We start from the raw sequence: 27,502 nt of genomic DNA on the forward strand, positions 1-27,502 counted from the left end.
CTCGGCCCTCCTAGCACCCGCCCCTGCTCACTTGAGTGCGTGCACACACAGGCTCACACACACGCATGTGGGCTCGCACTTACACACAGGTGCACTCCATAAACACTCCCCCAGCAAGCGCAGCAGTGAACCTCCCCCTCCCCGTGCCTGTGGGCGGGCACACTGGAGGGCTGTGTGGGCGGACAGCCTGCTGAAGAGCCCTTTTCCCGCTGACACCTGGGCCCCTGGGCCTCCCTCCAGAGCTGGGCCAGGTGGGGAAAGCCACCTCTTTATTCAGCCTGACTACGGAGGCAGGCGCAGAGGACCTGGGCGGGTTGCTGTCCTCATCTGGACTCCTCTGTCCGGGACGGCCCTTCCTGTCCCACAGCCCTCGGTGGCTCCCCAGTGCCCTGGCTCAAGGGCCTCCCGGCCAGCTCAACTCAAGCCTCTGGTTGCTGCCACTCTGTCTCATTCCTGGTTGGATCCACACTGTCTCCAGCCTCTGAGGCCAACCCTGCCCTGCCTCCTACCCTCCACCCCAGAATGAGTTCTCTGGACCCCCAGACCACACCCAGCCACACCACCTCAGATCCCAAAGCCCCGAATGTGCTGGCTGCAAGGCCCCTGCACTGTCTGGGCACAGGGTGGGGAGGGGCAGGGGCTGGTTGGTCACCAACAGCAACGGCGCACGCAGTATTGGTATCAGCTGCACTTTGCAGATGAGGACCCCAACTCAGAGCTGAAAGCCCTTCCCTGAGGACCCCAGCAGAGGGGGAAGGGGGCCCACCCGGCCACTGACCCCCCAGGGATGTATCCCCCACCCACCCTCGCTGCAGCCCCAATACAGGCTGACACCAGGGTGCAGACGGTCCTTACTCGGAGGTACCCAAGGTTCTGACCTCGGTAAGGCCAGTGGGGTTCAGGTCAGCAGAAAGCCAAGAGGCCCTGCCACGTCCTCACAGACCCTGGGAACCCCGTTTGTCTGGGGCCAGGATCTTGGCTGTCCCAGGCGTACTGCCCCGCGGTGGCTGCAGGGGCCAGGGGAGCAGGGCCCGCAGCAGGTGGGGGCTCCCTGGGGCCCTGGCCAAGGCCTCCAGAGTGCTGGGCCAGGCAGCTGGACACTTGGAACTGTGTCCCCTTGCCCAGCTGGCCCAGACCCAGGGCAGTTTGTTGGGGTGACGTGAAGCCTGGAAGCCCTCAGAGGCTGTGCTTTCTAGAAAGCCATCTGCCCCCGAGGCCGGCTGACTGGTCTGTCCCACACATGCTGCCAGCCTCCCACTCCTTCCTTGGCGGCCCAGATGTGATGGGCAGAGCCAGCTGTGGACAGGGCAGACCCAGCTGTGGACAGGGCAGGGCCAGCTGTGGACAGGGCAGGGCCAGCTGTGGACAGGGCAGGTGTCTGGGTCCCAGTCCTGCTCCTCCCTCCAGGCCCCGGGAGGCTGGGGGATCACCGGGACCCCCGGGAAGGCCTGACCAGGTGCTCCCTGGGTGCCCTTCCCTCCACACCTCTCCCATCAGTGGACGGATGGACCTAGCCCAGATGGTTGGGCAGTGCTGGGGCTGAATGAGGGGAGGGTAGGCTGTGCCCTGCTGGTGGGAAGGATGGGCTTGGGCAGCCTCGGGGGGCTGCAAATCCCAGCCCAGCACCCACACCCCTCTGCAGATTGGTGCCCACGGAAGAACAATTTCAGACTATTTCTAGTGGTTTGGACCCAGCCGTCCTGCTCGGGGGAGCTCCAGGCTGACCTACGAACCCGGACTCGGCCCATCTGTGCCCCTGAACACCAACCAGCTCTCCCGTGGCTGGGGTGGCCCTGGCACAGCTGACACCTGCCAGGTACAGGCCCGGCCTGTCACCCGTCCCCCCATCAACCCCGAGTCTGACCACCAGTCTGTCTGTCCCCCGTCCGTCCACCCATACACTTGGCAGTCATTGCAACTGCCCCACCCCTCCCACCACCTCTGTGTGCCACAGCAATGCGGGGGGCTCCTGGCTAGCCCTGAGGACCCGGGTGGCCCCCAGGCTGCGCTGCTGCTGCTTGCTGGGCTGTGACCCTCTGCTCCACTCGTGACCTTGAGCCCAGGTGGGGTAGGGCAGGGTGGGGCCTCCCAGCCCCTGACCAGGAGGAACCCTGAGTGGACCTAGCCCCTTGCTGTCCCCTCACCAGGGGCTCTGCAGCCATGCACAGGCCACCCAGCTACATCCCCTCCATGACCCCACTCACCATCAGTCCTGCCCCGGCCCCTGCACCGACAAGGAGAGGCCCCAGCACCTTGGCCCAGCTGGAGCTGCAGGTGCTTCCACACCAGGGCCTGACCATGGGTGTGGCTTAGGGGCTTCCCACCCACCCCTGGGGTGCCCCTCAGGCCCGTCTGCTCAGGGACCCCCGCCAGGTGTCAGAGATCCCAGGATTCCCCCAGGGACTGTGTTGGCCTCGTCCACCTCTCCAGGGCCCTGGTAGGATACACAGGCTTGACCTCACTGGCCAGAGCCTCCAAGAGCCGCCTCAGGAAGGGGCACCCCATCAGGGGATCTGTGCAGCCCGGCTCTCACAGTGAAGGCAGCCAGTCCCTTTCAGGGACATGCTCCTGTGACTAGCGGATGGGTCTGGAGGGTCCCAACAAAGGAGGGTGGGGGCTGGAGTCAGAGAGAGAGGCCACCTGAAGGCTGGGAAGAGCCAGCCCCCAACTGGTGAACAAGATGGAAACTGAGGCCCAAAGAGAGGCGGGGCGTTCCATGCAGAAGAGCCCAGCCTAGAGTCCCCAGGAGGCTCCTCGGTGGCCGGGGCCTCTGAGGCCAGGTGCGACCACAATGCTAAACACTGAGCCCTGCCCAGAGCCCCCACCGGGGTCCCAGGACAGCACTGCACCAGGTGCACCGGGGAGGGACCCCTGCCTCCCCAGAGTGCCTGGGCCTGACCTGGCCCCGTTGGCTGGCAGTGGAGTTGGGGCACAGTTGCCAAGCTCTCCTCCCTCTCGGCCTGGATCTGCCGTCAAAGACGCCTACCGTGCGTGGCACGTGCACCCGGACGTCGGCGCTGTCCAGCGGGGAGTGGCTGCCCTCCCGGGGCCTCCTCTCAGCGTCCGGGCCTTCCTGGTACTTCCTGCTCCTCACGAGGAGGGGTAGCGAGTCCCTGCTGGGCCCCCGCCAGTCCCCTGAATGGTGGCTGTCTCCATTCTGCTCCTGGGGAGGAGTAAGGCTGTGCATGGCCTGGGCAATTGTGAACCAATGTCCCCATCCCAGGACCCTGAAGGGAAGGCCAGGCCGCCTCCATTTCATGGATGCACGCCGTAGGTGCCCAGTACCCAGAGAGGAGGAGAGGACTGGGGCTGTGGGCCCTTGGCTGGGGCCGGGAGAGGCAGGGTGGGGTGTTTGAGGGCCAGTGGCCCCCGCAAATGTCAGCCGGCTTATACCAGCAATGACAGTGACTGTGGGCGTCCTTGGGTCTCGTCCCCACAGCAGAACCCTGATGGCCATCCACAACTGAACACAGGCCACACCAGAGGAACCAGAGGCTCAGAGAGATCAGGCTGCTGGCCCAGGCCACACAGCACCCACTGCCAGCAGGCACAGGGCCAGCCCAGGGCCCTCCGCCAGGCAGCCCCCGAATCTGTCTGTGTGGGTTGCTGAACCCCAGCCAGTGTCTGCACCTGCAGCAGCTGTGCCCACTTTGGGTCAGAGTCCGAGAGGGCAGGGAGCAGGCAGGAGTGGGTGCCCCTGTCTGTGGGCTCCCGAGGGTGTGGTGGCATAGCAGCTGGGTGGAGTATGGGGGCCTGAAATGTGTGAGGACCATGCCTCGCCTGGGGCACAGCTGGCCAGACGCTGAGGGACATGAGTGAGCAGGTGGCAGATGGGCCATGCAGGGCATCAGGCCGAGGAGGGCACATTTATCTCCCAGCAGACAGGGGCTGAGGTGGGTGGCGGTGGCTCTGCCTCATTAACCCCGCTGCCCATGCTCTGGCAGCGGCTGTGCTGACATCGGTCCCATGTCCCTGGCTCACCCGCTCCAGGGGGAGTCTCAGCAGGTCCCAGGTCTCCGCGCTCAGCCTCTGCGTCCTCTTGGGTCTGGCCCCTGAAGACAGAGGGACCCGGTCAGCCCAGCACCACCCTGGCACCTTGCATTGGGTGGGCCAGGCCAGAGTCTCTGGGGGGCCAAGGACCAGCCCGGCCATGGCTTTCTGACAGCCAGCCCCCCTTGTGGAGGCGAGTGCCATGTCTGAGTGTCCTCTGCGTCTCCCCGACTGTACTGTCAGAGTCAAAGGGGACAGGTGTCGAGACAGAGCGCGTCCTGGCTGGGGCCAGGTGGGGTCTGGCTTTGGCTCCCTGTGCTGGAAGGGGCCGGCTCTGGACAGGCCTCTCCCCTGCCACACACAGGGCCTCCCCCGTCAGTCCTGCTGTTCCCTCTGCTTGGACACCCTTCTTGTGGCCCCTGGCCACCTCTGTGAGGCCACCCAATCCCCCCTCCTGAGGGTGCATCATGCTGTGCCCCGGAGGCAGGTGGGGCGGGCCTGTGGGTCCACTCCCAGCTCACTGCGGGCAGCCCAGGCCAGGGTCGGGGACACAAAGGCCTCAGATGAATCCCCCAGACCAGCTCTGCCGTGGGACCTTCCCCGGGCTCCTGTCCATCCCTCCTGGCCCGGGGCTCACCCTACTGGCCGTGTCTCCACCCAAGGGACCCCCATCCCCTCTGGCCGCAGTGGGGTGGTGGGGCACAGCTGCCTGACCCAACACTGGCCAGCTGCAGACTCAGCGGAGCCACCAGTGCCTGTCCCGGGCCCCTGGGAAGCCCCACAGCCAGGCCCACCTTCAAGCCTCAGTCCCAACACGGCCCTGGCAGAGACGGGTGTCACTCAGCCCTGTCCCAACACAGCCCTGGCAGAGACGGGTGTCGCTCAGCCCTGCGGGGCCCGAAAGGATTTGGGAGTTTGGGAGAGTGGGCCCTACCTCAGCCTAGCCGCTCCCTGAGCACTCTCAGGAGCCTGTATCCAGGGCACAACAGACCTGGCAGATCAGAAATGAGTTGGCGAACGGAAAAATGGGATGGAATCCGGGAAGTGGGGAACGTCCTCAACCAGGCAGGAAGCCCTGTGGGAAGGGCCCGATGCTGTGGCTGAGAGCCAGGGTCTGCGGGCGCTTCCCTGAGGAGGCGGCGGGACGGACAGGGGCACAGCCACTGTGGAAAGGGCAGCAGAACGTTCTAGGCAGAGGGGACGACGGCGGAACGAGGCTGACACTGAGGACCCTGTCTCTGCTGTCCCTACGCCTGGCACATCTCCAGGGAGACTCTCGCAGCCGGGAGGACCCTCGTCCTCCTCCCTGCTCACCCACAGCTCCCACCCCCCTATGCCCACCCTTACCCAGTCTTCCTGGGAACCAAGCGTCCCTTCACCCGTGGACACACTGGACACGGGCTGTGCCCAGGAGCCCTGCGCACACCCAGTGTGAGTCCGAGGGCGGGGCCAGAACCAGCCCTGGCATCAGTGGGCACTCTGAGAATCCAGTCCTGGCACCTCCAGACCATCAGACTTGGCCCCATTACTACGCCTCGGAGCTCAGCGCCCTCCTCATCAGACTGCGCCAGCATGGATGGGCCAGGCCGGGCAGTTCCCCTCTGCACTCATCCCCCTGAGAGGCTCAGCTCCTAAAGTGAAGCTGCTTGGTGGCTGCCTGCATCAGGCAGATGGGGGGGGGCAGGCCCAGACACCCCCTTACCCTGTCCAGGCCCCACTGCATCAGGGGGCACAGCCACCATGGCTGGGGCACTCATCAAAGTTGGCAGCATGAATGGCCAGGCAGGGTGCCGGGGCCTCAGGTGCACCCGGACCCCACCGTCAGCCCTGGGTTCTGGGCCCTGCCGGGGAACACAACATCCACAGAGGGAGAGAGCCGGCTCAGGCGGGCAGTCACTCAGTCATTTCAGGCACTGGGCCCCACACACAGCCCCTCCCAGCCTCACCTGCACAGCTGTCACTCAGCCAACATCCCCCTGACCCCAGCCTCAGCAGGGCCCTGATTTAAATATGAGCCTGGCCCCGACCATGAGGGAGGGAGGAAATGGGCCCGAGTGTCAGGGTCTCTCAGGGTCTCCCTTACAGGCCCATGCTGCGGATGAGAACAGGCCTGGGTCTTGCTGGGGGGCTGCTGTCTGAGCATTGTGCCACCAAATGGAGTCCAAGCCTCCACCCCCAACTGGGAAGGGGGTCCTGCTGCCACCTAGTGAATGGCAGTGATGAGGATGCACTGGGGGCTTCAGACGGCTAAGAAGGCACCTGGTGGACAGCAAGGTGCTACCTATGGGGCAGAGGGGAGCCCCTGGCCCGGCCTGGCTGCTAGCAGCCCCTTCCTGAGTCTGTCCATGTGACCCGTTTAAATGGTGAGCTCCTAAACGCAGCTGGGGGGAAGGGGACAGGAGCAGAGGGAGCCGAGGACTTGGGGGCCCAGGCTGGTCTTCCGCCTCCAGCCCGCTGGCCCCAGACCAGCCCACGGCGAATGCCTACAGCTTCATGAGAGCTGGGCAGGGACCGGGAACTGGCTGAGTGTGGGCTGTGCGCTTCCCTGGCCTGGCCTCTGGGCTCCGAGGACACACCCTGAGCTCCTGCTCTCCAGGGGCCTGGGATGGAAACCTGTGTGGCCAGAGGCACACGTGGGGCCCATCAGGGCCCTGAGCAGGACACTGGGACCTGGGGCCGTCCACTGCTCCTCCCACTCCCAACACAAACGCCCCGGGCAGGGCTCCCATCGCCACCCTGTGGCCACAGTGGTCAGTGGGATCAGGGTTAGCTCCGGCACATTCAGGATCCGGCCAGGCACTGAGGTGGAGCCGCCCCAGCCTCGGGTGGTGCAGCTTGAAGGGACAGAACGGGGCTGGGGTCGACGGCCTGTTCTCTGAAGGGCCACCAGCTGCACACCCCCACCCAGATGAGCAAGGTAGCTCTGAGGACAGCTGCTGACCCCACACAGTTCGGGGCCTGCTCCCCACACCATGGAAATGACAGAGGAGCACGTCTGTGCTGGGGCGGGCCCTTCACTTACCACACCCAGCGAGAGCCCCGCTCCGTCTCCCGGTGTGCACTGCCTGAGGGCCTGGCTCTCCCTCTGCCGCCCCCCAGTGCCGTGGGGGCCTAAGTTGGTTTCCCCACCGCATCCTCCGGGTCCTGGGCCCGGCACAGCTGCTTCTGCCAGGCCTGGCCCTCCACCAGGACACCGCATGGATGGGCCCTGGCTGCAGCAGCGGCTGAAATGCTCTTCTGAGACACAGCCTGCGTCTGGCCCCAGGGCGGGCGCCCTCATGGCCAGGCACGGACGGTGCGCGGAAGGCCCGCTGCGCCTGGCTCAATGCACCCTCTGTCTGCAGAGTCGGCCGAGGCGTTGAGTGTGAGTCCAGCGCCCTTGGCTGAGCTGCCCAGACAGGCCCGGCCCACTGGCTTGGCTTCCTGTCTCTCCCGCCTGCGAGGGCAACGTTTGGAAACTTCTCCCAGCACCGCCCCATGGCCACCCGACGCTGACCACCCGACGCTGACCGTCACACTGTCATCATCATTTCTGTCCTCACCCAGCTCCAGACGTTTATGTGCAATGGCCAACTCAAGCCCATCGAGCATCTTGGTGCCCCCTGTGCCTGCCGGACCCCTCAGGGCAGCACCCGCCCCGCCGGCTTGGCTCAGACCTCAGCAACCCCGATTTTCAGCTGCCCACGGTTCCTTCACGCCCACCTCTGGTCTGAAATCCAGTCTGTCCCCGCCTCACTGCAGATCCAGAGTCCCACCCCTCCTCACCTCCCTGGAGCCGGATCACCTGCCCCTCACCTGCCTGCTGCCCCAGCCTTGCCCCTAAGTCCCCTCTCCATGCAAGGACCATGGGGGTGGTAAGGGCTGGCCTAGGCCTTGCCCCTTCTCTGCTGGGTCCTGAGGGCCCCACCCCATTGGGGAGGGGGTCTCACACAAGGGCCCACGAGGCCCACCCTTCTTCGGCCAAGGCCCTCTCCTTGCTCCGTCAGCTCCAGACAGTCTCCCTGTCCCTTCACCTACCAGGCTGGCCCCTGCCTCAGGCCCTTTGCACAGGCTGTTATCTCTGCCCAGACTGCTGTTCCTCAGTCTAAGCTTGCGGCTCACTTCTCTCTGACTTCCAGTCTTCGCTGGAGCATCATGATCAAAGCCCTAACTCCCCATGGGATGGTGTTAGGAGGTCCTGAGGTTTACATGAGGTCATGAGAATGGAGCCCCATAATGACAAGTGGCCTTAAGAGAAGCCACCAGTGTTCTCAAGCTCCCCCTTCTTCCTCGCTGTCTCTGCTATGTGAGGACACAAGAAAGCGCCGTCTGCCAGCCCGGAAGAGGCTCTCGCCAGCGCCCGAGCACACAGCACCCAAACCCTGGCCTTCTGGCCTCCAGAGCCGTGAGGAGTAAACGTCTGCTATTGCTGCCCCGGCCTGCGGTGCTTTGTGAGGGCAGTCGGAATGGACCATGATGGTCATCTCCCAAAGGTGCTGCAGCCTGCTTCCCCTGTTCCTGTCCGCGCCTCCCCTGCTCCTGTCTGCGCCCCACCCCGCTCCTGTCCGCGCCCCCACCCCGCTCCTGTCCGCGCCCCCACCCCGCTCCTGTCCATGCCTCCCCCAGCTCCTGTCCGCGCCTCCCCCCGATCCTGTCCGCACCTCCCTGTTGGGCTTTTCTTTCTCCCAAAGCTCATCCCATGTGGCTCACTCCTGGGCTCCCCGTTCCTCACCTATCAGCTGCTGGACGCGGCTCAGCGGTCTTGGTGCCAGTGAGGGCCCCAGCAGTGCCTGGCACACGGCAGGAGCCTGGTGACCGAGCAGTGGGCATTTACTGTGTATCTGCTGCGTGCGGGACCCTGTGTGCCATTTCCCACACACTGTCCCCTCTGGGCCCTCTTAGGCGCACGGACAGAGGGTGCATCCTCCATCCCGGTGGCTGCCCAAGGGCCACTGGGCTGCTGGAACAGGCGGATGGTGCTGTAGCCACACCTGCCTCGTCCACCCAGGGCCCGAACGTAACAGGCTTATGGGCCCTCAGGCTCGCTGGCCTCTCACCCCTGCCAAGCTCTGTTCCCAGCACTACTGATGGGCCCGTTCCCCAGATGGGGACACTGAGGCACAAGGGGGTCAAGTCACTTGATCAGCTGGCCAGGGCTGGAGCCCACAGCCTAAACTGCAGGGGAGGTTATGCCATGCACACCCCTGACCCCAAGGCCACTCGTTGGGACGTTCAGGGGACTTCTCCCAGGAAGGCTGGTGGCATGCTCCCCCGGTAACTCTTGTGTACCGTGCTCACAACGCCCTGAGCAGGGCCCAGACGGTGGAGGGCTGAGGAGCACGGTCAGCAGGGCCGAGGGCAGTCGCACATCCTGTGGGACAGGCAGGGCCATCGGGGACAGGCCAAGGGCAGGGGGCGGTCCTGCAGGGCTCAGGGCCGGCTCCCTCCTCCCAACATGCCAATCATGCTGCCCGCACCAAGAGTGGCAGCAGAGCCTCCGTCCTGCCTGGCACCCTTGCTGGGGTGGGGGGTGGGCAGCCCAGGAACAAGTGTGGGAGGCCCGGGCCTGTGCCCTCTGGCCAGGGAGGCGGGGGCTGGTTGCTGTCAGGGTCTCATAGAGGCCACACACCCAGAGGAGCTGGACAAGGGCAGTGGCTGGCAGAGTGGTGACCCCCAGACACACTTCTGGGGCTTCTCTGCTGGCTGGGGAGGGGCCAGCAGAGGGCGGTGAGATTAATACGCTGACTGAGCCGCGCCAAGGATCTTTGTCCTCCAGCCTCAAGTAAGTCTCCTTGTGTTTATCAACGGGACACCAAACCCACCAGCCTCTGCCACGCCCACCGCCCCCATGGACCACGCCCACAACAGCAAGGCCACGCCCCACCACGTCCCCGCCCGGCTGAAGCCCCACCTCCAGACGACTCCTCCTCCCTGCCCACACCCCGCTGGGCAGCGCCCTCCTGTGCCCCCAGCCCTGGCGCCCCCTCCGCACTGGCGCCCCCTCCGCACGGCCAGGCTCTAGCGCGGCTCTGCACCCCCCTCCCCTCCCGCAGCTCGCAGATCCACCCCGCTCTCCGCACCTGCCGAATGGGGAGGCTGCGTGGGTCCTTCCGTGGCGCCCCCAACCCGCAACGCCGGGTCCAGACTCCCGGCCTCAAGGCCCTGTCCCTGCCAGGCTCAGCTGAGCCGGGGTCTCACCCAGGGCCGCCCAGGCTCTAGGTGTGCAGCCTGCCTCCCACAGCGGCAGCCGGGCGGCGGCCCCAGCCAGGCTGCCGGGCTGCCCTGGGCGGGGAGGAGGACCCTTCCCCAGCCCTGGGGGAGGAGGCGTCCGGCCGGCTGGAAGGGGTCCCGCACTCGGGGCGGCACAGAGGAGCCAGAGAGGGACAGAAGCTGCATTGTTCCAGCGTCCTCCCACTCCGGCCCCCCTTTTCCTTGGCTCCAAGGAAGAAAACGTCGGGAGGACCCAGAGCCGCAGCCTCCGCGGAGCCTTTCCAGAGCTGCTCCCAGCCCTGCTGCCAGTTGCTGCTGGGGTCCCAGATGGTGGCAGTGCCGAGCCAGGGACACAGGAGGGGTACTAGGGGTGCCGCAGGAGCTCTCGGCAGAGCTCCCCACCCTTAGGAAACCCCGGCCATGGGTAGAAATAGGCCTGGACATCCTGGGGGGCACATTCCAGCCCATCCCCTACCCACCCACTGCCATCGGTCACAGCACCTTGTCCTACGGACTCGCTGAGGGCCCCAGAGCCTCTGCTCCTTCCTCTGTCTTCAGCCTCTGCGGTGGCTGACATGCACCCCCAATTTCCCAGGAGAGGTCATCGTCAGAAACCCATGAGCACCTTGGCACAAAAACCCAGGGGATGGCTGGGCACGGTGGCTCACACCTATAATCCCAGCACTTCTGGAAGCCGAGATGGGAGGATCGCTTGAGGCTGGGAGTTTGACACTGGCCTGGGCAACATAGTGAGGCCCTATCTCTATAAAAACATTTAATTATTAAAAATAAAATAAGAAAAAGAAACTCCGGCAGCCCAGCACCACATCCAAGCCTGGTGTTCCCAGCCTGGTCCTTAGCAGGCCTGGGGGTCACCAGGTACGTTCTGGGAGGCAGGCATCCCTTCTCGGGGGCTGGCAAACTCAAGACCTTTGGGAGTGGGGGACACATGGGTGGGGCAGCTGCTCCCCCCAAGCCTGCCCCTCACCCACCTGCCAGCCACCTCAGGAAGTCGGCCCAACCTGGCACCACCCCCCTGGCACCTATTAGTCTTTTCGCTTTGCAGGGGACGTTCTGTCCTGTGTCTGCAGCACTGCTGACCGGCATGGGACGACCAGCGGTCCATGAATGAGGTCACCACGGTGGCCTCGCATGGCCTTGGGCCTTGCCTGATTACTGCCCCAGGCACATAGGGCTCCCACAGCCCAGCCCAGCCCAGCCCAGCCCAGCCCTCTGGCTGATGCCCTCTCGCCTCCCAGCAGCCCTCTCCTGCTTGGGTCTGAGGACAGAAGCCCTCCCTGCACCGAGTGCTCCAGGGGCAGGTGGGGGTGGAGGCCCTGGAGCAGCCAGTGGGGCAACAGGCGACCACCTCCTGTCCTTCATCCAGCAGCCCTGCGGCGCCACTCAGGACGCGGGTGGGAGGGGCTCAGGGTGAACCACAGGCCTGTGCTGTCCCTGAGGCCAAGAAGAACTGGCTTGCAGGTGCCATTTTCTGGCGGCTGCCACCTCAGCCATGCTGGCCTGGCCTCTATCCCACCCCTCCGCAGCTCCTGATGCGGTCCGTGCCTGTGGGGAACAGACCCCCCCACAACCCTGGAACTCACCCTGGGCCTCATAGCCGGCCAGGTCAGGCTTCTCTGAGGCTGCCGGGCTGGTCAGGCGGCCGAGCACCAGCTGCAGCTGCGCCACGTTCATGCGGGCCGTGAGCTCCCCGTGGCGGTCCCCGATCTGTGGCGAGTGGGGTGGCGGAGCGGGCAGGTGTGGCTGGGGGCCCTGCTGTGGGCTCCAAGGGGACCTTAATGGCCCCCAGTATACCCGTCCCTGACCTTCTGAGTGACCTGAACTGGTCACTGACCCCTGGGCCTCTGAGGGAACCAGGACTCACTGTGGACCCGGAGGTGGAGTCTGGGGGTCTGTCCCTGGGTGAGGTGGTCCCACAGGTCCTCAACAGCCCCTAGTCCACCCCAGAGATGCTCGGGGTCCCAGGCGGTTGGGCCTGTGCCCTCCGGTGCGCGAGGGGCCCGGCCCCGCCCGGCTGCACCTCTCTCAGCCCCTGCCTTGTGCGCCGAGGCTCTGTGGGGGACCCTCCCGGGAACATCCACATCACTCAGGAACTAACTGTTTGCTTAAGTCAAGCAGAAGAGAGGTGGCATGGGGTTGGGGGGAGGACCACATGGAGCCCTGGAAGGCCCTGGAGGCTGTAGCCTGCACTCAGAGGGACACGGGGGCTGCCTGCTGGCTGCCAGTGAAGCTCTTCAGACGGGGGCTCTGCTGACCTTCCCATGCCCGCCCCTCTCCACCCTCACCTGGGCACCTGCAGGCCTCCCCACCCAACCACCTCCTACATGGGTCTATGGTGGTCAGTAGGGGCTGGCACCGTCTTTAGCATGAACAGGCTCGGGGTGTGCAGAGGGAGGTGGCGTGGGAGTGGGTGATGTAAGGACAGGCCGGGAGCCGGGACGCCCACAGTTCATCTGTGATGTTCCGCCCTGACCACAGTAGGAGGGCGCTGATGGGCGGAGCCCACAGAGACCCTGTGCAACCTCTCCAAGGAGGAGGAGACGCAGCTGCCCAGGAAGGCACCAGCTGGGGGCTGCAGGAAAAACCCCCGGGCACGGTAGACATGTCATCACCAGGCCTCGGAAGGACCAGGCAGCTGCAATGGCCCTGAAAGGATGAGGGGGGCCCAGGCACGCACACGCTCGCTCGGGGCAGAGGGGACCCGGCCCGTCTGGAGTGGGCTGGGCAGTGCCCGGGACTTCTGGGGGCAGGCCTGGCTCACCTCCTGGGAGATCTGCAGGTGCTTCTTGGCGAAGGTCAGGGCCTGCGCTGGGCGCCCCATGGACACGTAGGCATTTCCCAGGCTCCAGCACGCCCGGCCCTCGCCCACTCTGCCAGAGAGGGAGACCAGATTCATACCCACCCTCTCCAGGCCAGCCCCCAGCCCCAGCCCCTCCCCTGGTGGTCACGGCCCCAGCATGACCCTGGCTTCGAGGGTCATCAGGGGCCCCCAGGCCCAAGGGGCATCGACCGGATGACAGGATAATGCCCCCAGCTGGACCTCCCACAAATTCTGCCACCTTCAAGCATAAGCCCCAATCAGCTCTGCCTTTTTCCCTCCCATTAAAAGGATTAGCGCAGAGTCCAAGCAACCTGGCCTGTGGCCGGCTCTGCCTTTGCGGGCAGTTTCTGGGCCCTTGGCCTCGCTCGCCCCCTGGCGGCTGGCAAGCCTCCTCCCTTGCACTCCCTCCACCCTTAGAGGCACCCCCCAAGTCACTGGGTGAGGGGGTTGTTTTTATATTGGAGGGAAATGCGTCTAACAGGAATTCGATCATTTTCACTTGGACGATCCACTGGCATTTTGTACATCCATGCTGTGCAACCGGCACCTCTGTCTATTCCATAACATTCTCATCACCACGCCACAAAGGAAAACCTTGGGCCACTTTTAAGCCTCCAGGCAGGGCAGCCTTTCAAAAGACCCCTCCTCTCTGCTGCCTGTGAAAGGTCACAGGCCTGTGGCTCTGAGCCCCTTGTTCCGGCCACCACCCACCCCAGACCTGCACACAAGACAGTACTTAGGGGCCTGTGGTTTGCCAGCCTGTCTCTCTCCAGAGAGTGATATTTACATACATACATGGGTGGTGGGGGCAACAGGGTGGCGAATTGAGGGAGGAGGGGGACCCCACCCGCTTGTGCCAGGGGTCAGTGGCTGGCCCAATGTCCACACTGTCTGGCTCAGTCCCCACAGTGGCGTTGCCACTCCTGGGTCACAGCATGGTCAGTGGCAGACCAGGGGCTGGGACCCAGGCCACCTCGCCTGGGCCGCGGTAATTCAGCCTGTGGGCCGGGCCGGGTCTGCCTGCCGCGTCCGCGCCCACGCACCTGTCGGCCAACTCCTGGGCAATGAGCAGGTGCCGCAGGTGGTACTCGGCCGCGCGCTCGTAGTCCTGCAGCAGTGTGTAGGTGTTGCCCAGACTGTAGCAGGCCTGCGCCTCCACTGCCTGGTCCCTGAGCTGCCGAGACAGTTGCAGCGTCTTCCTGTGCAGAGTGGCAGGGTCAGCCCCCAGGAGGAGGGTTCCAGGGTGAGGGGTGGAAGGTAAGAATGGGGACGCAGTCTGCCCGATGGTCCCCTGCCCCGGAATCCCACTGGGGCCTCTCTGGGGTCCGGCTTCATCCCCACCCTCACATGGCCATAGAGCGGGACTATTGGCCCCAGGGGGAGGGGGGGTCCTGCCAGGCTCTGGCAAGTTGCCTGACCACCCTGAGCCGACACCACTCCTCCCCGGAGGACCTGAGACTGCTGTTCCCACTGCTCAGGCTGAGATGGGGTTAAGTTTAGGGCTGGGCACAGGACCCTGTGCTGACAGCCGGGCTCCACCCAGCAGGCGCTGCTCTGTGGCTCAGGCCAGGAGGCAGATGGCCCAGACCTCCCATAGGCCGGCTCCCCCACCGCCTGCCTCCCCATGAGCTTTGTCCGTGTGCCCTTCCCAGGGCAGCCTAGAACCCCACCTTGGCTTCTGGGGAGGGGAGGGGAGGCAGTCAGATTCCCAGCTTGGGGCGGGCACTTCCTTGGCCTGGCATCCAGCACCCCCTGGCCTATCTCCCTGGGAGATTGTGGGGACCACCTACTTGTAGTACTCGGCGGCCACGTCAAAGCGCCCCAGGAAGACGTGGGCGTTCCCCAGGTTGCTGTAGGCCCTCCTCTCGGCTGCCTTGTCTCCAAACTCCTTAGCAATGGCCAGGCGCTGCGGAGACACACCGGAGGCCAGGTGGTCATGGCGCGGCCCCGGGGCCTGACGTGGGCGGACAGGGGCTGCCTCCCTGCCCAGGTGGCTGGCCAGAGATCTGTGTGTCCGGGTGAGCAGCTAGCAGCTGCAGGACCAAGTGCAGATGAGGCCAGGACTCGGTGGGGCGCGCCTGCTGCCCGTCCATACCACCCTGCCCTTTCAGGGACCACCAAGAGGGTGGCTCAGCCCTGCCCCTGCAGCAGCCCGGCCCCTCCACCCTGTCACCCTGCCCGGCTCACCTCCTTGTGGAAGGTCGTGGCCTCTGTGAAGTTCCCCAACAAATAGTGGGTGTTGCCCAGGTTGCCATAGGCCCTGCCCTGCGCCGCACGGTCGCCCAGCTCCTTCACCAGGGACAGGTTCCTCCTGGGGGCCGAGTGCCTCTGAGCCGTGTCCCTCCCAGCCCATGTCCTCACCCACCCCCGGCTAGAAGAGCTGAGTAGCGGCCTCCATGCGGCCCTCAGGGCCATGCCCTGGAAAGAGGGTGGCTAGGGTAGGCTCCAGGGTCCTCGAGCTCTGAGACCTGGGGCTTGGTCATGTCCCCCAAGTCCCTGACAGGGGCAAGCTCAGGGGAGGGAGCCAGCAGCTGAGAAAGCGGGGGTGGGCGGACCTGGCCGTCACTGCCCTGGGAGCTGTCAGGAGGTATGGGGCTGGGGTCTGGGGTCTGGAAGTGTCTGTGGAGCTCAGAAACGCACAGACCAGCCCCGGTCCCTGGGCTGGCCCTGCCCCACTCACTCGTAGAACTCGGAGGCCTTGCACAGGGTCTCTCGGACATCGGGCGGCAGGTGCCCGGGGTCCTGCGTGGCGTGCGCGGTGTTCCAGGACAGTTGCTTGCCTTTGGCGTGGTACACGTTCCCAATGTTGTAAAGGGCCCTCGCCTCCCCAACCTGCGGGCAGTACGGAGGGTTGGGGGCGTGCCTCCACGGACCCCCACAGGATGTGCAGAGCCGGCGCACCGGTGTCCTCACTGTCCCAGCCCTCGACAGCGAGGGCCTTGGGGGCTCCCACTGAGTCACAGACACTAAGGCAGGGGCGGAGGCCTGAGGACGGCACACCCGGGAAGCCAGCCTCCGCCCTCCCTCACCATCCCTCCCTCCTCTGCGGATTGGCGTGGCCAGGGTGCCAGGTCCTCAGCTCTGTCCTCTGATGACCGAGGCTGAAAGCTCCAGCTGGGACCAGATGCTGCGGCCTCAAGCCCCCTTGGCCACCTGCAGCTGTGTGACGGGGGGTAAGTCACGTCCCCCCAGCCTTGGTTTTCTCGCCTCACAGGGCCATGGAGGGAGGTCAGCAAAGCCTGTCTCGGGTCCAGCACAAGCGGAGACGGAGCCACTCTTCCTGCTGTCACCACCGCCATTGAAATCGGCCTCCCACTGCCGCAGCCCAGAGCCACCCCCTGCCTCCCCCTGGGCCCCCCAGGGAGTGAGTGACTGGGGGTGTGGACGGATTCGGGGGGAGGTCACCGAGAGGGGCGGCAGAACTGAGGGTGGAAGGTGGGGGCCTGGGCTGCAGTGTCAGCATGGGCTGGGGGGGCCTGTTTTGGGGGCCCACACTCTCCTGAGTCACTCGGGATCTAGGGGACCGACCTCCCTGTCATCCCTCCCATGAGGAGCTGGATGAGTGGTGAGTCACCCGCCCGCCCCTATCCCGGATCTGGACGCAGGTCGGTGCAGGGGTGGGAGGCACCCGGCCCCGGACCAAGCCCCCACCTTGTCTCCCTGCTCTTGGGCGATGCTCAGATGCCGCTGGCAGCAGACGGCAGCCTCGTCGAAGCGCCCCAGGACCTTGAGTGTGTTTCCCAGGTTTCCACTGGCCTTGGCCTCCCCCATGCGGTCACCGATGGTCCTGGATGGCAGGGAGGAGTGAGGGGTCAGGCTGAGGACTGGTCAGGCCTCTGGGCCCGGGGGGAGGCTGAGCATGGGGTGGGGTAGCTGGGCCTCAGGGACCAGCATGGAGTGGACAGGAGCCTGCAACCCCTGAGGTGATACTGGGCAGGGGCCCACAGGCCGGGCAAGTGAGGCCCGAGGGCAGCCCTGGGTATGGGCTCTGCTGGGCTGTGTCTGGGGCACAGGCTCCTGCCCATCACCACACAGGCTGCACACAGGTGCCAGGAGCTACACACGGGACCTCACGCCTGGGCCTGGGGCAGGGGGCTGGGGTCTGCAGCTGTTAGGATCCGGGGAGGACTTGGGGGGCCTGATGGTGGAGAGCTAACTTCCCGCTAACTCATTCAGAGGACGTTTGGCGCATGCCCACCAGACACTGAGCTGGGTGCCGAGGAGCAGGTGTGAGCTCACTGGCCAGTGCGGGAGGGTTGCTCCAAGAAGCTCTGCCCTGCTGAGAGGTCAGGGCAGCTGCAGGGCTGAGGAGGAGGGCGCTGGGCAGGGCTGAGGCAAGGGAAGCGTGCTCCCGTGAGGCATGGCCTGGGGGCTGGACCCGACTGGAGACCCCAAGACACCAAAGGGCGGCGGGGAGTGGGTTGGGGAGACTGGGGAGTGGATGATGCCAGGCAGGAAGGAGGCTGTGAGTGGGAGCTTGGTGTCCATGGGAAAGCAGGGACAGCCCCGAGGGTAGGACCACACCTCACTGAGCAGTGGCCGGGAGTGGGCCTGGGGCCAGGGAAAGGGTGGGGCTCTGAGCCACACAGGATCACAGACGGGCCACACACAGTCACGAGTGCTCACGCACAGCACGCGGGTCACAGCCCAGGCTCTCACACGCAGACACACAAACCCACTCACGCCTGTCAGCTGAAACCCAGCTCCCTGCCGGGGTCCCAGAGCCCTGGCTGCCCTCCAGGTGAGGGCTTCCCCACTGCGTTCCCTTAGACCCTGCTTGCCCTGTCCCCTCCTCAAACTGTAACTGCTGAGGACAGGAAGCATCCACCTGCCAGCAGGGCCACCCCCACTCACCTACCAGCAGGGCCGTCCCCACTCACCGCACCAGCAGGGCCGCCCCACTCACCGCACCAGCAGGGCCGCCCCACTCACCCACCAGCAGGGCTGTCCCCACTCACCCGCCAGCAGGGCCGTCCCCACTCACCGCACCAGCAGGGCCGTCCCCACTCACCGCACCAGCAGGGCTGTCCCCACTCACCGCGCCAGCAGGAGGTCATGCTTGTGGTACTCCAGTGCCCGGCCGTGCTCCTTCAGGTAGAAGTAGGCGTTGCCCAGCTGGCTGTAGATGGCACTCAGTGTCTTCAGGTCCTCGGTGCCCACCTGCACAGCGGCCTCAAAGAAGGCCACGCCTGCCTTGAAGTCGCCCGCCTTGCACAGACGCTCGCCCTCCAGCGCCAGCTCCAGGCAGGACGCCTCCATCCTGTGCAGAGGAACTTGGCGTCATGGCCCAGCCCTGGCAAAGTCGCCCCGGGGCCGGAGCACCTCCGTGGCTTCACTACAGACGACGCCCCTGGGTGGGCTAGGGCACACACCACATCTGTGCTCACAGACCTAAGTGTCTCTTTGGGATACAGGCCTGGAAGCACGTGTGGGGCCCAAGGGTGCCCCAGCCAGCACACCTCTGCCAGCACCTCCTGTCCACCCCTTGTGCGGCCAAGGTCAGGAACGCCACTGGGGAAAAGGTGTGAGTTTGTGACCCCGGCAAAACCCTCAGGCCCAGGGGCCGGTGCTGCAGGGGGTGTGGCCCCCATACCCTGCCTTCACCCAAATCCCAGAGGTACGGGCTGCAGGGGCCAGGCACCCTAGCCATCCTCCTGAGCGACCACAGCTGCTGCGAGAGGCCCCCCTAATTCCCACCAAGAACAACTGAGGCTCCCAGACGGTAGTGGGGGCTTGTGAAGGCCACATGGGGGTCGGGTGGGGTGGGGATCTGATCTCGGCTCCTCCCCCACCCCCAACTCTCCCAGCCGGGGCCTGGGGATTCATTCAGCCTCCAAGTCTCCAGGGGAGACCAGTGCTGCGGAGGTGTGGCTGCGGGTTAGCCAGTCCCAGCCCCTCTCCTCCTGGTCCCCCACCCGCAGAGCTAAGCGCTCGCCGCTGCCAGCCAGGACAGGCCTGAGAACCTGCTGTTCCCAGGTGCTGCCCGCCACCCCCAGCGCTGCTGTGGGAAGATGTGGATGGCGCCCCATCCCAAGGTGAACTCCGCCGTGTGAGCGCCACCTAACCCCAAGGGCCAGGCCCTCTTCTGAACACCAACGCCCTGCTTGGCTGTGGTCCCCCACCTTCGGGCAGGGACTTTAGAGAAGAAACCCCTCACCCTGGGCCCTGCACAACCCCCAAGCACCCTGTGCGTCAGCTGCCACCCTAGCCCTGCTCAACGAGGGACCCCCACCCTGAGCCTTGGGGAGCTGCCCTTGGCACTCAGCTGCCGGGGAGGAGTGTGGGGTCACTCCGTGGCTGCCCGGCTCCACACCTCCCTGCTGCCTGCTCTGGGGCCTGGTGTCCTCCTCCATCCTACTCTTACAGGTCACATGGGCCTCAGGCTGCTGCGCTGCCCTGGGTGGAGGGTCGTGGGGGGAGGACACACCCAGCAGATGCCATGGGGTGCCCAGTGTGAGCAGGCGGGCCCCCATCTGCAGGGTGCCCCCGGAGAGCCACAAAAGACTCAGCAAGGGCGCAGCTTGGGGGGCCCCAGGAGGTGGCAGGCACAGCTGGAGCCCAGGAGGGACCTGATTTCAGAGAAGTGGGGGAAGGGTTCAGCCTCGGCTGCTTGCAGGCCGGCCCCATCATTCCTGTTTGCTTTCTGTTGCTTTCATTTTTCATTTTTAAAACTTATGTTACCATTATTATTTTTGGAGAGACACGGTCTTGCTCTGTTGCCCAGGCTGGAGTGCAGTGGTGCGATCTCGGCTCACTACAGCCTCCATCTCCCAGGATCAAGCCATCCTCCTACCTCAGCCTCTGAAGTATCTGGGACTTCAGGTTTGCACCATCATGCCCAGCTTTTTTTTTGGTAGAGATGGGGGTCTCACTATGTTGCCCAGGCTGGTCTCAAACTCCTGAGCTCAAGTGATCCTCTCACCTCAGGGCCAGGACCTCCCACCCACTACCTGCCAGGCACCTCACAGCCACCTCACCCATCCCTCTGGGAATGGCCATCCGGATGCCACGTGGGTCACAGGAGCCCACCGTCGCCATGACAACCAGCCAAGCGCCATCCTGCAGCCAGCGCCACGCACGGGGCTTCCTGATTAAGGCCCACTTGCCCCACCCAGCCACTTGTCAAGTGGTCTCACTCGGTTTACTGCCCCCTCCTTCCAGGCAACATCAGAGGAGAGGGGCTTCAGGCCTGAGGCCTGGGTGTCTGCGGAGCCCAGACGCTGCTGCTCCGCAGATCTGATTATGGGAGCCACCTCCCGCCTCCCTTCCAGCCGGAGACCTGGCATCCGAGGCTCAAGGCGAAGGAGGCCTCTGGCCTGGGAAGGGCCTGGGCCTAAAAGTCGGGGATGGGTGCACGGATGGGCCTCTGTCATTCTGCACCTCCAATCTGGGATCCAGGCAATGCAGCCAGCCACCTGCAGCTGCACCAGGTGGGTGTCCCCTCCACTCATCCCAAGACAGCCTCCAACCACGCCCTGGCACCCACACCCACATGACCACCCCACCCGCTGCCCGCCGCACCTCTTCCTCTGCAGGTTTCGCATCTTCTGCACGTAGAGCCACAGCTCCAGGCCCACGGGCAGCAGCAGCGGGCGGGGGCGGGGGGCGCCATACACCACCTTGCACACGGCCTTCTCCGCCAAGCTCAGGGCCAGAGGCGGGCCCTCCACAGCAGGAGATGGCATCGCCAGGCCCCAGGCCCTCCTCCCCCAAGCCAGCCCTCGCCCCACCATGGCCACGGGTCCTGGGGGGTGAGCTGGCCTTAGGCTTCCCTGCCCTCTGACCTCCAGGATGGTGGGTTTAAAGCTCGGCGGGGGACCGCCAGTCCTCCAGCAGGTGCTCAGGGGCCTCCCCAATCCCTGACGTGGATCAAGGGATCAAGGACAGCTCAGAGGCTGGGTCAGCCTCGTCAGCAGTGGGGCGGGGAGCCCTGGGGTAATCCCGTCCAACGTGCTCCTCCAGGGACTGGGACCAGCGGCATTGCCCTCCCGTCGGTCACCCGCCAACTCCTCTGCAAACGTTTATCCAGTTCCCAGCGGAGGCTGCTCTGCCCCAGGACCGGGCTCACTCGGGAGCGCCAGGCACGTTTGTGAATGGAAAGAGGAATGGCGTCCAGAGTGTGTGAGTGCCCCCAGCCCAGCACCTCTTCCCCCAGGCCTGGCCCAGGGCTGGGCAAAGCTGGAATTCTGCGCAGTGGTGGCCCCGGGCCACCTCCCGGTTCTCCAGGCCCCTGTGCCTCCTCTGCTCCACCCCTGACCCCACCCGGCCCCCTCCCCAGCCTCCCTGGCACCAGCCCACGGTGCCAGCATGGGGCAGCAGGGGGGGGTGCTCAGAGTCCTCACCAGGCCAGCCCCACGTCTGCCGGGCCCTCTGTGCTCTCCCTCACCTGACTGGCCAAGGTGCGAACAGGGCCCCAGGTCTGACGGGGTCAGGGCCACGTGGGGCCTGGGGGATGCCGCTTCCCAGGTCGTGGGGCTTGGGAGGCATGGACCACGTTCCCCTAGCCTGGCTCCTTTCCTCAAACTTCCCAAGCCCCCGGCATCCTTCTCAGCTGGGCTCCCAGCTTCTCCAGCCACCTGTGGCCCATGAGGAGGCTGGAACCTGACAGAGGCGGGGGATTGGGGGGGCAGGTCTTATCCCTGAGACGGCCACGGGGTCTGAGCAGAGGCAGGAATCCAAGGACAGGTGGGGGTCTTCAGGCCCTGGGCTCTCTCCTCCTTACCTTGAGGCCTTGTGGGCTCAGGGGTCCTACTCAGGCCGGACCATTTGTCCACCTTCAGGACAGCTTGGCCAAAGGGGGGGCAGGACCTAGAATGCCTCTCCCTTGCCCAGTCCTCGTCAACAGACTGAACCCTCAAACCCTCCGTGGTGGCTGGGGTGCCACCACCAAGGCCAGCTCCCAAGCCAGCACTGCAACTCCTACTACCTCCGGCCACCCGAAAGCCGTGTCCCTCAGTCCCAGCCCTGCTAACAGAATTGGCACCTGCCCCTCCCCAAGGCCATCACCTACATGCTGGCCCCTGAGCAGATGCTGAAGAGACCCTGCTCACAGCTGGCTCTATCTGCCCCATCCCCCAGCCAGACACCCCCAGGGAAAACCACACCGACTCCCCGTCAGTGGCCAGGGGAGGGGAGAGAGTGAGGCGCAGGACCGGGCTGGGAGCACAGCGGGAGCTGGAATCACTGGAGAGGGGACTGAAGGTCACCCAGCTGTAGGAAGCACCTGGGGTCAGGCTTGCCAGGAATTCCTAGGGCCCGTCGCTGCCCAGCGACCCACTAGGGATGGTGCCCAGGACGGGGAGGGAGGAAGGATGGAGTGAGGGTAGGGGGTAGCATGGCCATGTGGCCAGAGAGGTTGCGGGGGGCCCAGTCCACACCTGAGGACGTCCTGTCTGGGAGCTGGTGGCTGCTGCTTGGAGGGCACCTCTAACAGGGTCACCCCCAGGTGGGTGGCTCTGCTGCCCCTTCCCGGCCCCAGCCCCGGGGAGCACTCAGCTGGCCTTAAAGCAGCTGGGAGGCCAGGAGACGACCACCCAGGGTTTCCCCACTTTCCGGGGCCTTCTCAGCCATTGGCCTGTCCCCCCCAGGCCTCTTCACCCCAAAGCCCTGCTCTGGGCCAGGGAGCCCCTGGCAAGTGGGCCAGAATTCTGAGCATTAACTGTAGCACCCAGGGCCCTGTCCCCACTGACCCAGCACCCAGGGCCCATCCCCACTGACCCAGAACCCAAGGGCCCGTCCCCACCGACCCAGCACCCAGGGGCCCGTCCCCACCGACCCAGCACCCAGGGGCCCGTCCCCACCGACCCAGCACCCAGGGCCCCGTCCCCACTGACCCAGAACCCAGGGGCCCGTCCCCACTGACCCAGCACCCAGGGCCCCTCAGGGTACCCAGTGGGCTCATGGGCACATTCTTGGGCCTCGCTGTCAGTGTGTTTTCCAGGCACAGTTCCCCATTTTAAAAGCTGAAACTCCTCTCTCCAGGAAGGAATGTCAGTGTGGGAAGGCAGTAGACGGGGCAGAGGAGACCTTGGGCCAACCTGGAGCCCCATCCACATTGAGGGACCCCAGTACAGCCACGCAAGGAGTGCCCACACGGATTCCGCCCACCTCCAGGGCATCCACATGCCCACCGCCCACGCCAGCAGGTGGGCCGCCCCCAGCACTCGGGTTTCAGGAGACAGGAGACTTTTCCGTGTCTTGCTCTCCAGCCCCAGCATGACAGCAAAGGGCCCTCCCGTCCGGCCCGCAGCTTCCACTGGCCCAGAACACCTCTAGGCATCCATGCTCTGAAGCCAGCTCCGACCAGGAACCGCCTGCCCAAACCGGGCTGTGGCTACACGGTGGGGTGCAGACTCCCGGGGGGCCTCATCACAGGCCCTGCTGGAGGGCTTGGCGCGCTTCCCCCAAGTCTGGGCCTGACTCAACCCTGGAGCTCAACTGGACTCCCTGCTTAGGGGGATGCAAGGCTGGGTCTGGAGTCTCTCTGAGTGGTCCCTCTGAGCACTGCCCCTGCCCGGGGCTGGCTCCTGTCTGGCGTGTCCCCAGGGGACCCCAGGCTTCTAGCTGTAGCCTGGAGAATGCCCAACTCTGTGGTCAGCTGTGCAGGGCTCACCCAAGGCTAAGGTCTTGGACACCCGTCTCTCACAGCTCCACACACACACTCTCTCACACACTCACACTCAAACTCACTCCAGCCAGGGCTGCTATCCATCCCCCTCACAGCACAGCCGCCCTGGAGCACATGCGGCCCTACACAGCCGATCAGATCAGCGGAGGAAACCCTTGAAAATCCTTTAGGGCAGGCCCCCGGCAGCAGCTGCCAGCAAAACCACCCTCACGCCCCTCCCCTGCGTGGGGCCCAGGAGCCAGGCTAGGGGCTCAGCGCTCCATCCAGGACGGCACAATGGGGCTGTGTCTGGGACCAAAGCAGAGAGCAGACCGGAGGCAGCAAGGCCTCTGTCCGCCGTGCCGCCACCAGTACCTCATTTCGGGTGCCCCAGGCAGAGGCTTGCTGCTTGGCTGGGGCCAGAGAATCCTTGGGGGCCAGGCTAGGCGCCCCCCGGGATCAGCTGCTGGGACCTCTATCAGGGAGGTCACCAGGTTTTAGGGATGTCCAGAGGACAATAGTGTCCCTCACTCTGGGGAGCCAGGCCTGCCTCTGACGGCTGCCACCCATTCGCAAGCCCCTGCCTGGACCTCACGCTCGTGTGGCTCTGCCTGAGGCCTGGCACCACCCAGCCTTGCTTGGGGCTCCAGGCACCTGCCCGGCTGGGCCCAGGGCACCCCCTGGGGGGACATTGGGAGTCACCAGGCAGGCATGCCACCTGGGGCAGGGCCACCCTGTCATCCCCAAAGGCGTGGGGGCACAGAGCCCAGTCACTGGGATCACCCAGGAATGTGCCCGGAGAGTAGATGCCTTTTCAGGCAGGTACACACCCACCTGGCTGGCTCCCTTCCAACCCAGCCGGATCCCACTGGGCTAGTGGAGGGCTGGTGAGGGGCAGAGCCCCATCCAGAGCAGCCAGGTCTCTTTGGCCATGATGCTCCTGAGTGCCCCGGGCATGGCAGGGCCAGGCTTGGGAGGGAAGCACCCCACGGTGACCCTGCCAGGTGCCAGGGGAGTGAGGGTGGAGAAGCTGCCCACCCCGCCTCCAGCCCCCCAGCCCCCCACCCCCTTCCCCTTGGCTTGGGGGAAAGAGGGCTTCAGGGGACGCCCACGCGGGCACACGCCGGGCTGGGCTCGGCCTGGAGGGAGGGGCGCGTCCTCAGCCACGCTGCGCGCCCGCGAGAGCTGCCTTTGTTCCCAACTGCAGCCTCCCCCGCGTCCCGACCCGGCCCGGTCCGGTCCCAGCCCCAGCCCCGGCCCCGGCCCCAGCCCGTCCTACCTGGAGTAGAGGCGCCTGGCGGCCGGGCCCGGGAGCTCGTCGGCCGCGGGCGGGGCCGGGCCCGCCATGGGTCGGGGACGCGGGAGCGGGAGCCGGGAGCGCCCCCCGCGCCGTGGCCGTCCGCCCCCTGCCCGCCCTGCTGTCCGCCCTGCTGTCCGCCCTGCTGTCCGCCCTGCTGTCCGCCTGTCCGTCCGCGCCTCGTTCGCCCGTCCTCCCCCGGGGAGGCGCCGAGGAAGTGATGTGCGCGGGGCGCCGCCGCCCCTCCCGCCGCCGTGGCCGTGATGTCACCGCCGCCCGCGCGGGGAGGGGGCGCGGACCGGGCGGCCACCGCCGCGTGCCTCCCTCTGCGGGGGGCGGGGCGGACGCGGGGGGAGGGGCGCCGTGAGGCCGGCAGTCCCCGGGGAGGGGGGAGGGGGTGTGGGCCCCAGCCCACCCCACCCCAGGGAATGCAGGGGAGAGGGCCTGGGCCTGGCCTTGCTGCTGGTCCCCTGGGGACTTCTGAGGGCCCGCGGGGGTCCCTGGGTCACAGTGCAGCCACACTGGCCTCTGGGCTCCTTTCATCCACAGGCCGCCTGGTGAGCCCCGCAGCCTCACCCACGTGGGGAGGGGCTGCTGAGGCCTCCTTGCCTTTCTTGGTGGGCGCCCTACGCCTCGGGGGTCCTACCCTCCTCTTCTGTGCAGCCCCAACATGGCTTCGCCCCCTTCTCCAAACTTCTGCCTTGGGCCATGGGGCACAGGCCGTGGGGATGCTGTCTGCCTGCTTTAGAGAAACCTGGGCACCGATGACAAATACAGGCTCTGCTTGGCCTGTGGGACGGTTGGTAAGCCCCCCACCTCTGAGACCCTGGGTGGCCACATTCCCCTCCCAAGCTCCCCTGGAATGGGGATGCAGCCTGCCCCTTCCTTCCTCCCGGCCACTGTGCAGGCTTAGGGAGGATGCAGGTGGCACAGTAGGCTGTGCCCACCCGGGGTCCCGGGACCCCAGCCCCCACCGCCTCCTCCTCCTCCTCTGAATTCTTGGAGCCCTGTGGGCCTATGTGGTGTGACGTGGCTTCCCCTCCACCCACCCTCAGCTGGCTTGGGGGGTTCTCCGCAGCCAGCGAGGCCCACAGCCGGCCTCCCCGGGTTCTGTCCTGCCCCCGACAGCATCCTGGGCCTTCCGGTGGTGTCAGGAGACTCCAGGCCCTTGAAAGGCAGCTGCGACCCCGGGTATGACTCGGACAAGTCCAGGAGCAGGAAATGGGCTGCATTCCTTCGGGGCCCCTCCTTGCACCCCAGCCCCTCCCTGGGAGAGCTGCCCTGAGGTCAGGAAAGTGCCGCCCTGGCCAGACCCTCAGCAGATGCCGCCCACAGGACAGTCAGCGTTTTCAAGCATGGGAAGGAAAATAAACACGAGGTTAAAAAGGGGTCTGTTGGCCCCGGGCTGGTTTGTTTTTCCTGTGTAAGGGAGGCAACGGGAATGAGAACCATCTGTGCCCTGAGCGCAGCGCAAGCTGCCTGCTGGGCCCACGTGCCCTCCCCGAAAGACCACAGAAGCCAGGCAGAGCCTTGCTCCCTTCCAGCCGGGGCCGTGGCTGCTGGCCGGCAGGGGCAGTGGTGTTGGCTGGGGCACCACCCTCCTTTGCCACAGCCCTGGGCCTGGCTGCGGGCAGAGAACAGGCCTTCGATTGAAGCTCCAACCTTCCGGGCGACCTCCTTTGGGCTTCGAGCACCTGAGCCAGCATCATTGTAAGGGCAGGGGCTGCTGGGCGCCCGGCCTGTGCCAGGCCTCAGCTCAGCCCTCTTTCCCCAGGCGCTGCTGCCATCAGGAGGCCCACAGAGGGTCCACACCAACACTGTGAGCCCCTTGTGGGTCCCCTGGGTTAGTGGTGGGAGGCTGGTGAAGAGAAGTGGGGACAAATGACATTGCACAAATGGTGGAGGGAGGGAGAGATTTGCGGCCTCGTAGCTGTCATTGCTCGGGGAGCTTCTCCTGGTCTCCTTCCTTGATGCAGAGAGCTGGGAGCTTGTGTCCCTGGGCTGGGAGAGCCCCAACATTATATCAGAACTTGTGGGGAAACCTGCACCCCCGAGGGCTCTGGCTTTGTTAGGCCGAGCTGGGCTACGAGGCTGTGTGACCTGGCACAAGTTGCTTTCCCTCTCTGAGCCTCGGTTCTGTCACCTGAGGGCTGCCCGTCCCACAAGGTGTGGAGGGTCACTAAGGCCTGGGGTTTCTGCGGTGCTTGTCCATGTGCCTGGCACACAGTGGGGTTTGTGCAGTGCTTGTCCATGTGCTTAGTGGCTCATAGTGGGGTTTGTGCGGTGCTTGTCCGTGTGCCTGGCACACGGTGGGGTTTGTGTGGTGCGTGTCCATGTGCCTGGCACACAGCGAGAGCTGCTGGGGTCGTGTTGCTCTCACACTCGTGCCTGCCCCTGCTGCGCCCCTGCAGTGGGTCCTGGCTGGATTGGGGGTACATCACCACACTGCACAGAGGGGCGTCTCCTCCTATCCAGGGACCTGATTCTCCTGTCGAGAAAACCTATGAAGGGGACCCAGAGATGGAGTGTGACAAGGCCAGGTGACAGGCCTGACATGCGGTGTCCACATCCAGAAGGG

General features: G+C 65.7%; 1 protein-coding gene across 3 annotated transcripts in view; it reads right to left on the bottom strand.

The window, feature by feature from the left end:
- GPSM1 (G protein signaling modulator 1) overlaps positions 1-25,143 on the bottom strand; it is a 31,536-nt gene extending 6,393 nt beyond the window's left edge. For 2 of the 3 annotated variants that reach the window (XM_016962104.4, XM_016962103.4), the window contains exons 1-11: positions 24,907-25,143; positions 18,060-18,281; positions 16,673-16,808; positions 15,702-15,853; positions 15,209-15,332; positions 14,812-14,927; positions 14,065-14,220; positions 12,962-13,070; positions 11,784-11,907; positions 3,982-4,052; positions 2,987-3,163 (exon numbers count right to left, since the gene is read on the bottom strand). In XM_016962104.4, the coding sequence (XP_016817593.1) occupies positions 2,987-3,163; positions 3,982-4,052; positions 11,784-11,907; positions 12,962-13,070; positions 14,065-14,220; positions 14,812-14,927; positions 15,209-15,332; positions 15,702-15,853; positions 16,673-16,808; positions 18,060-18,281; positions 24,907-24,974 (1,455 nt within the window). In that variant the 5' untranslated portion in view covers positions 24,975-25,143. Of the gene's footprint in view, positions 1-2,986; positions 3,164-3,981; positions 4,053-10,049; positions 10,112-11,783; positions 11,908-12,961; positions 13,071-14,064; positions 14,221-14,811; positions 14,928-15,208; positions 15,333-15,701; positions 15,854-16,672; positions 16,809-18,059; positions 18,282-24,906 lie in introns of those variants that run through there. The other variant, XM_054658568.2, reaches the window with a different exon arrangement.
- Positions 25,144-27,502: the final 2,359 nt, after the last annotated feature.

Source organism: Pan troglodytes, chromosome 11 (assembly GCF_028858775.2).
Source record: "Pan troglodytes isolate AG18354 chromosome 11, NHGRI_mPanTro3-v2.0_pri, whole genome shotgun sequence".
NCBI classification, from domain to species: Eukaryota; Metazoa; Chordata; class Mammalia; order Primates; family Hominidae; genus Pan; species Pan troglodytes.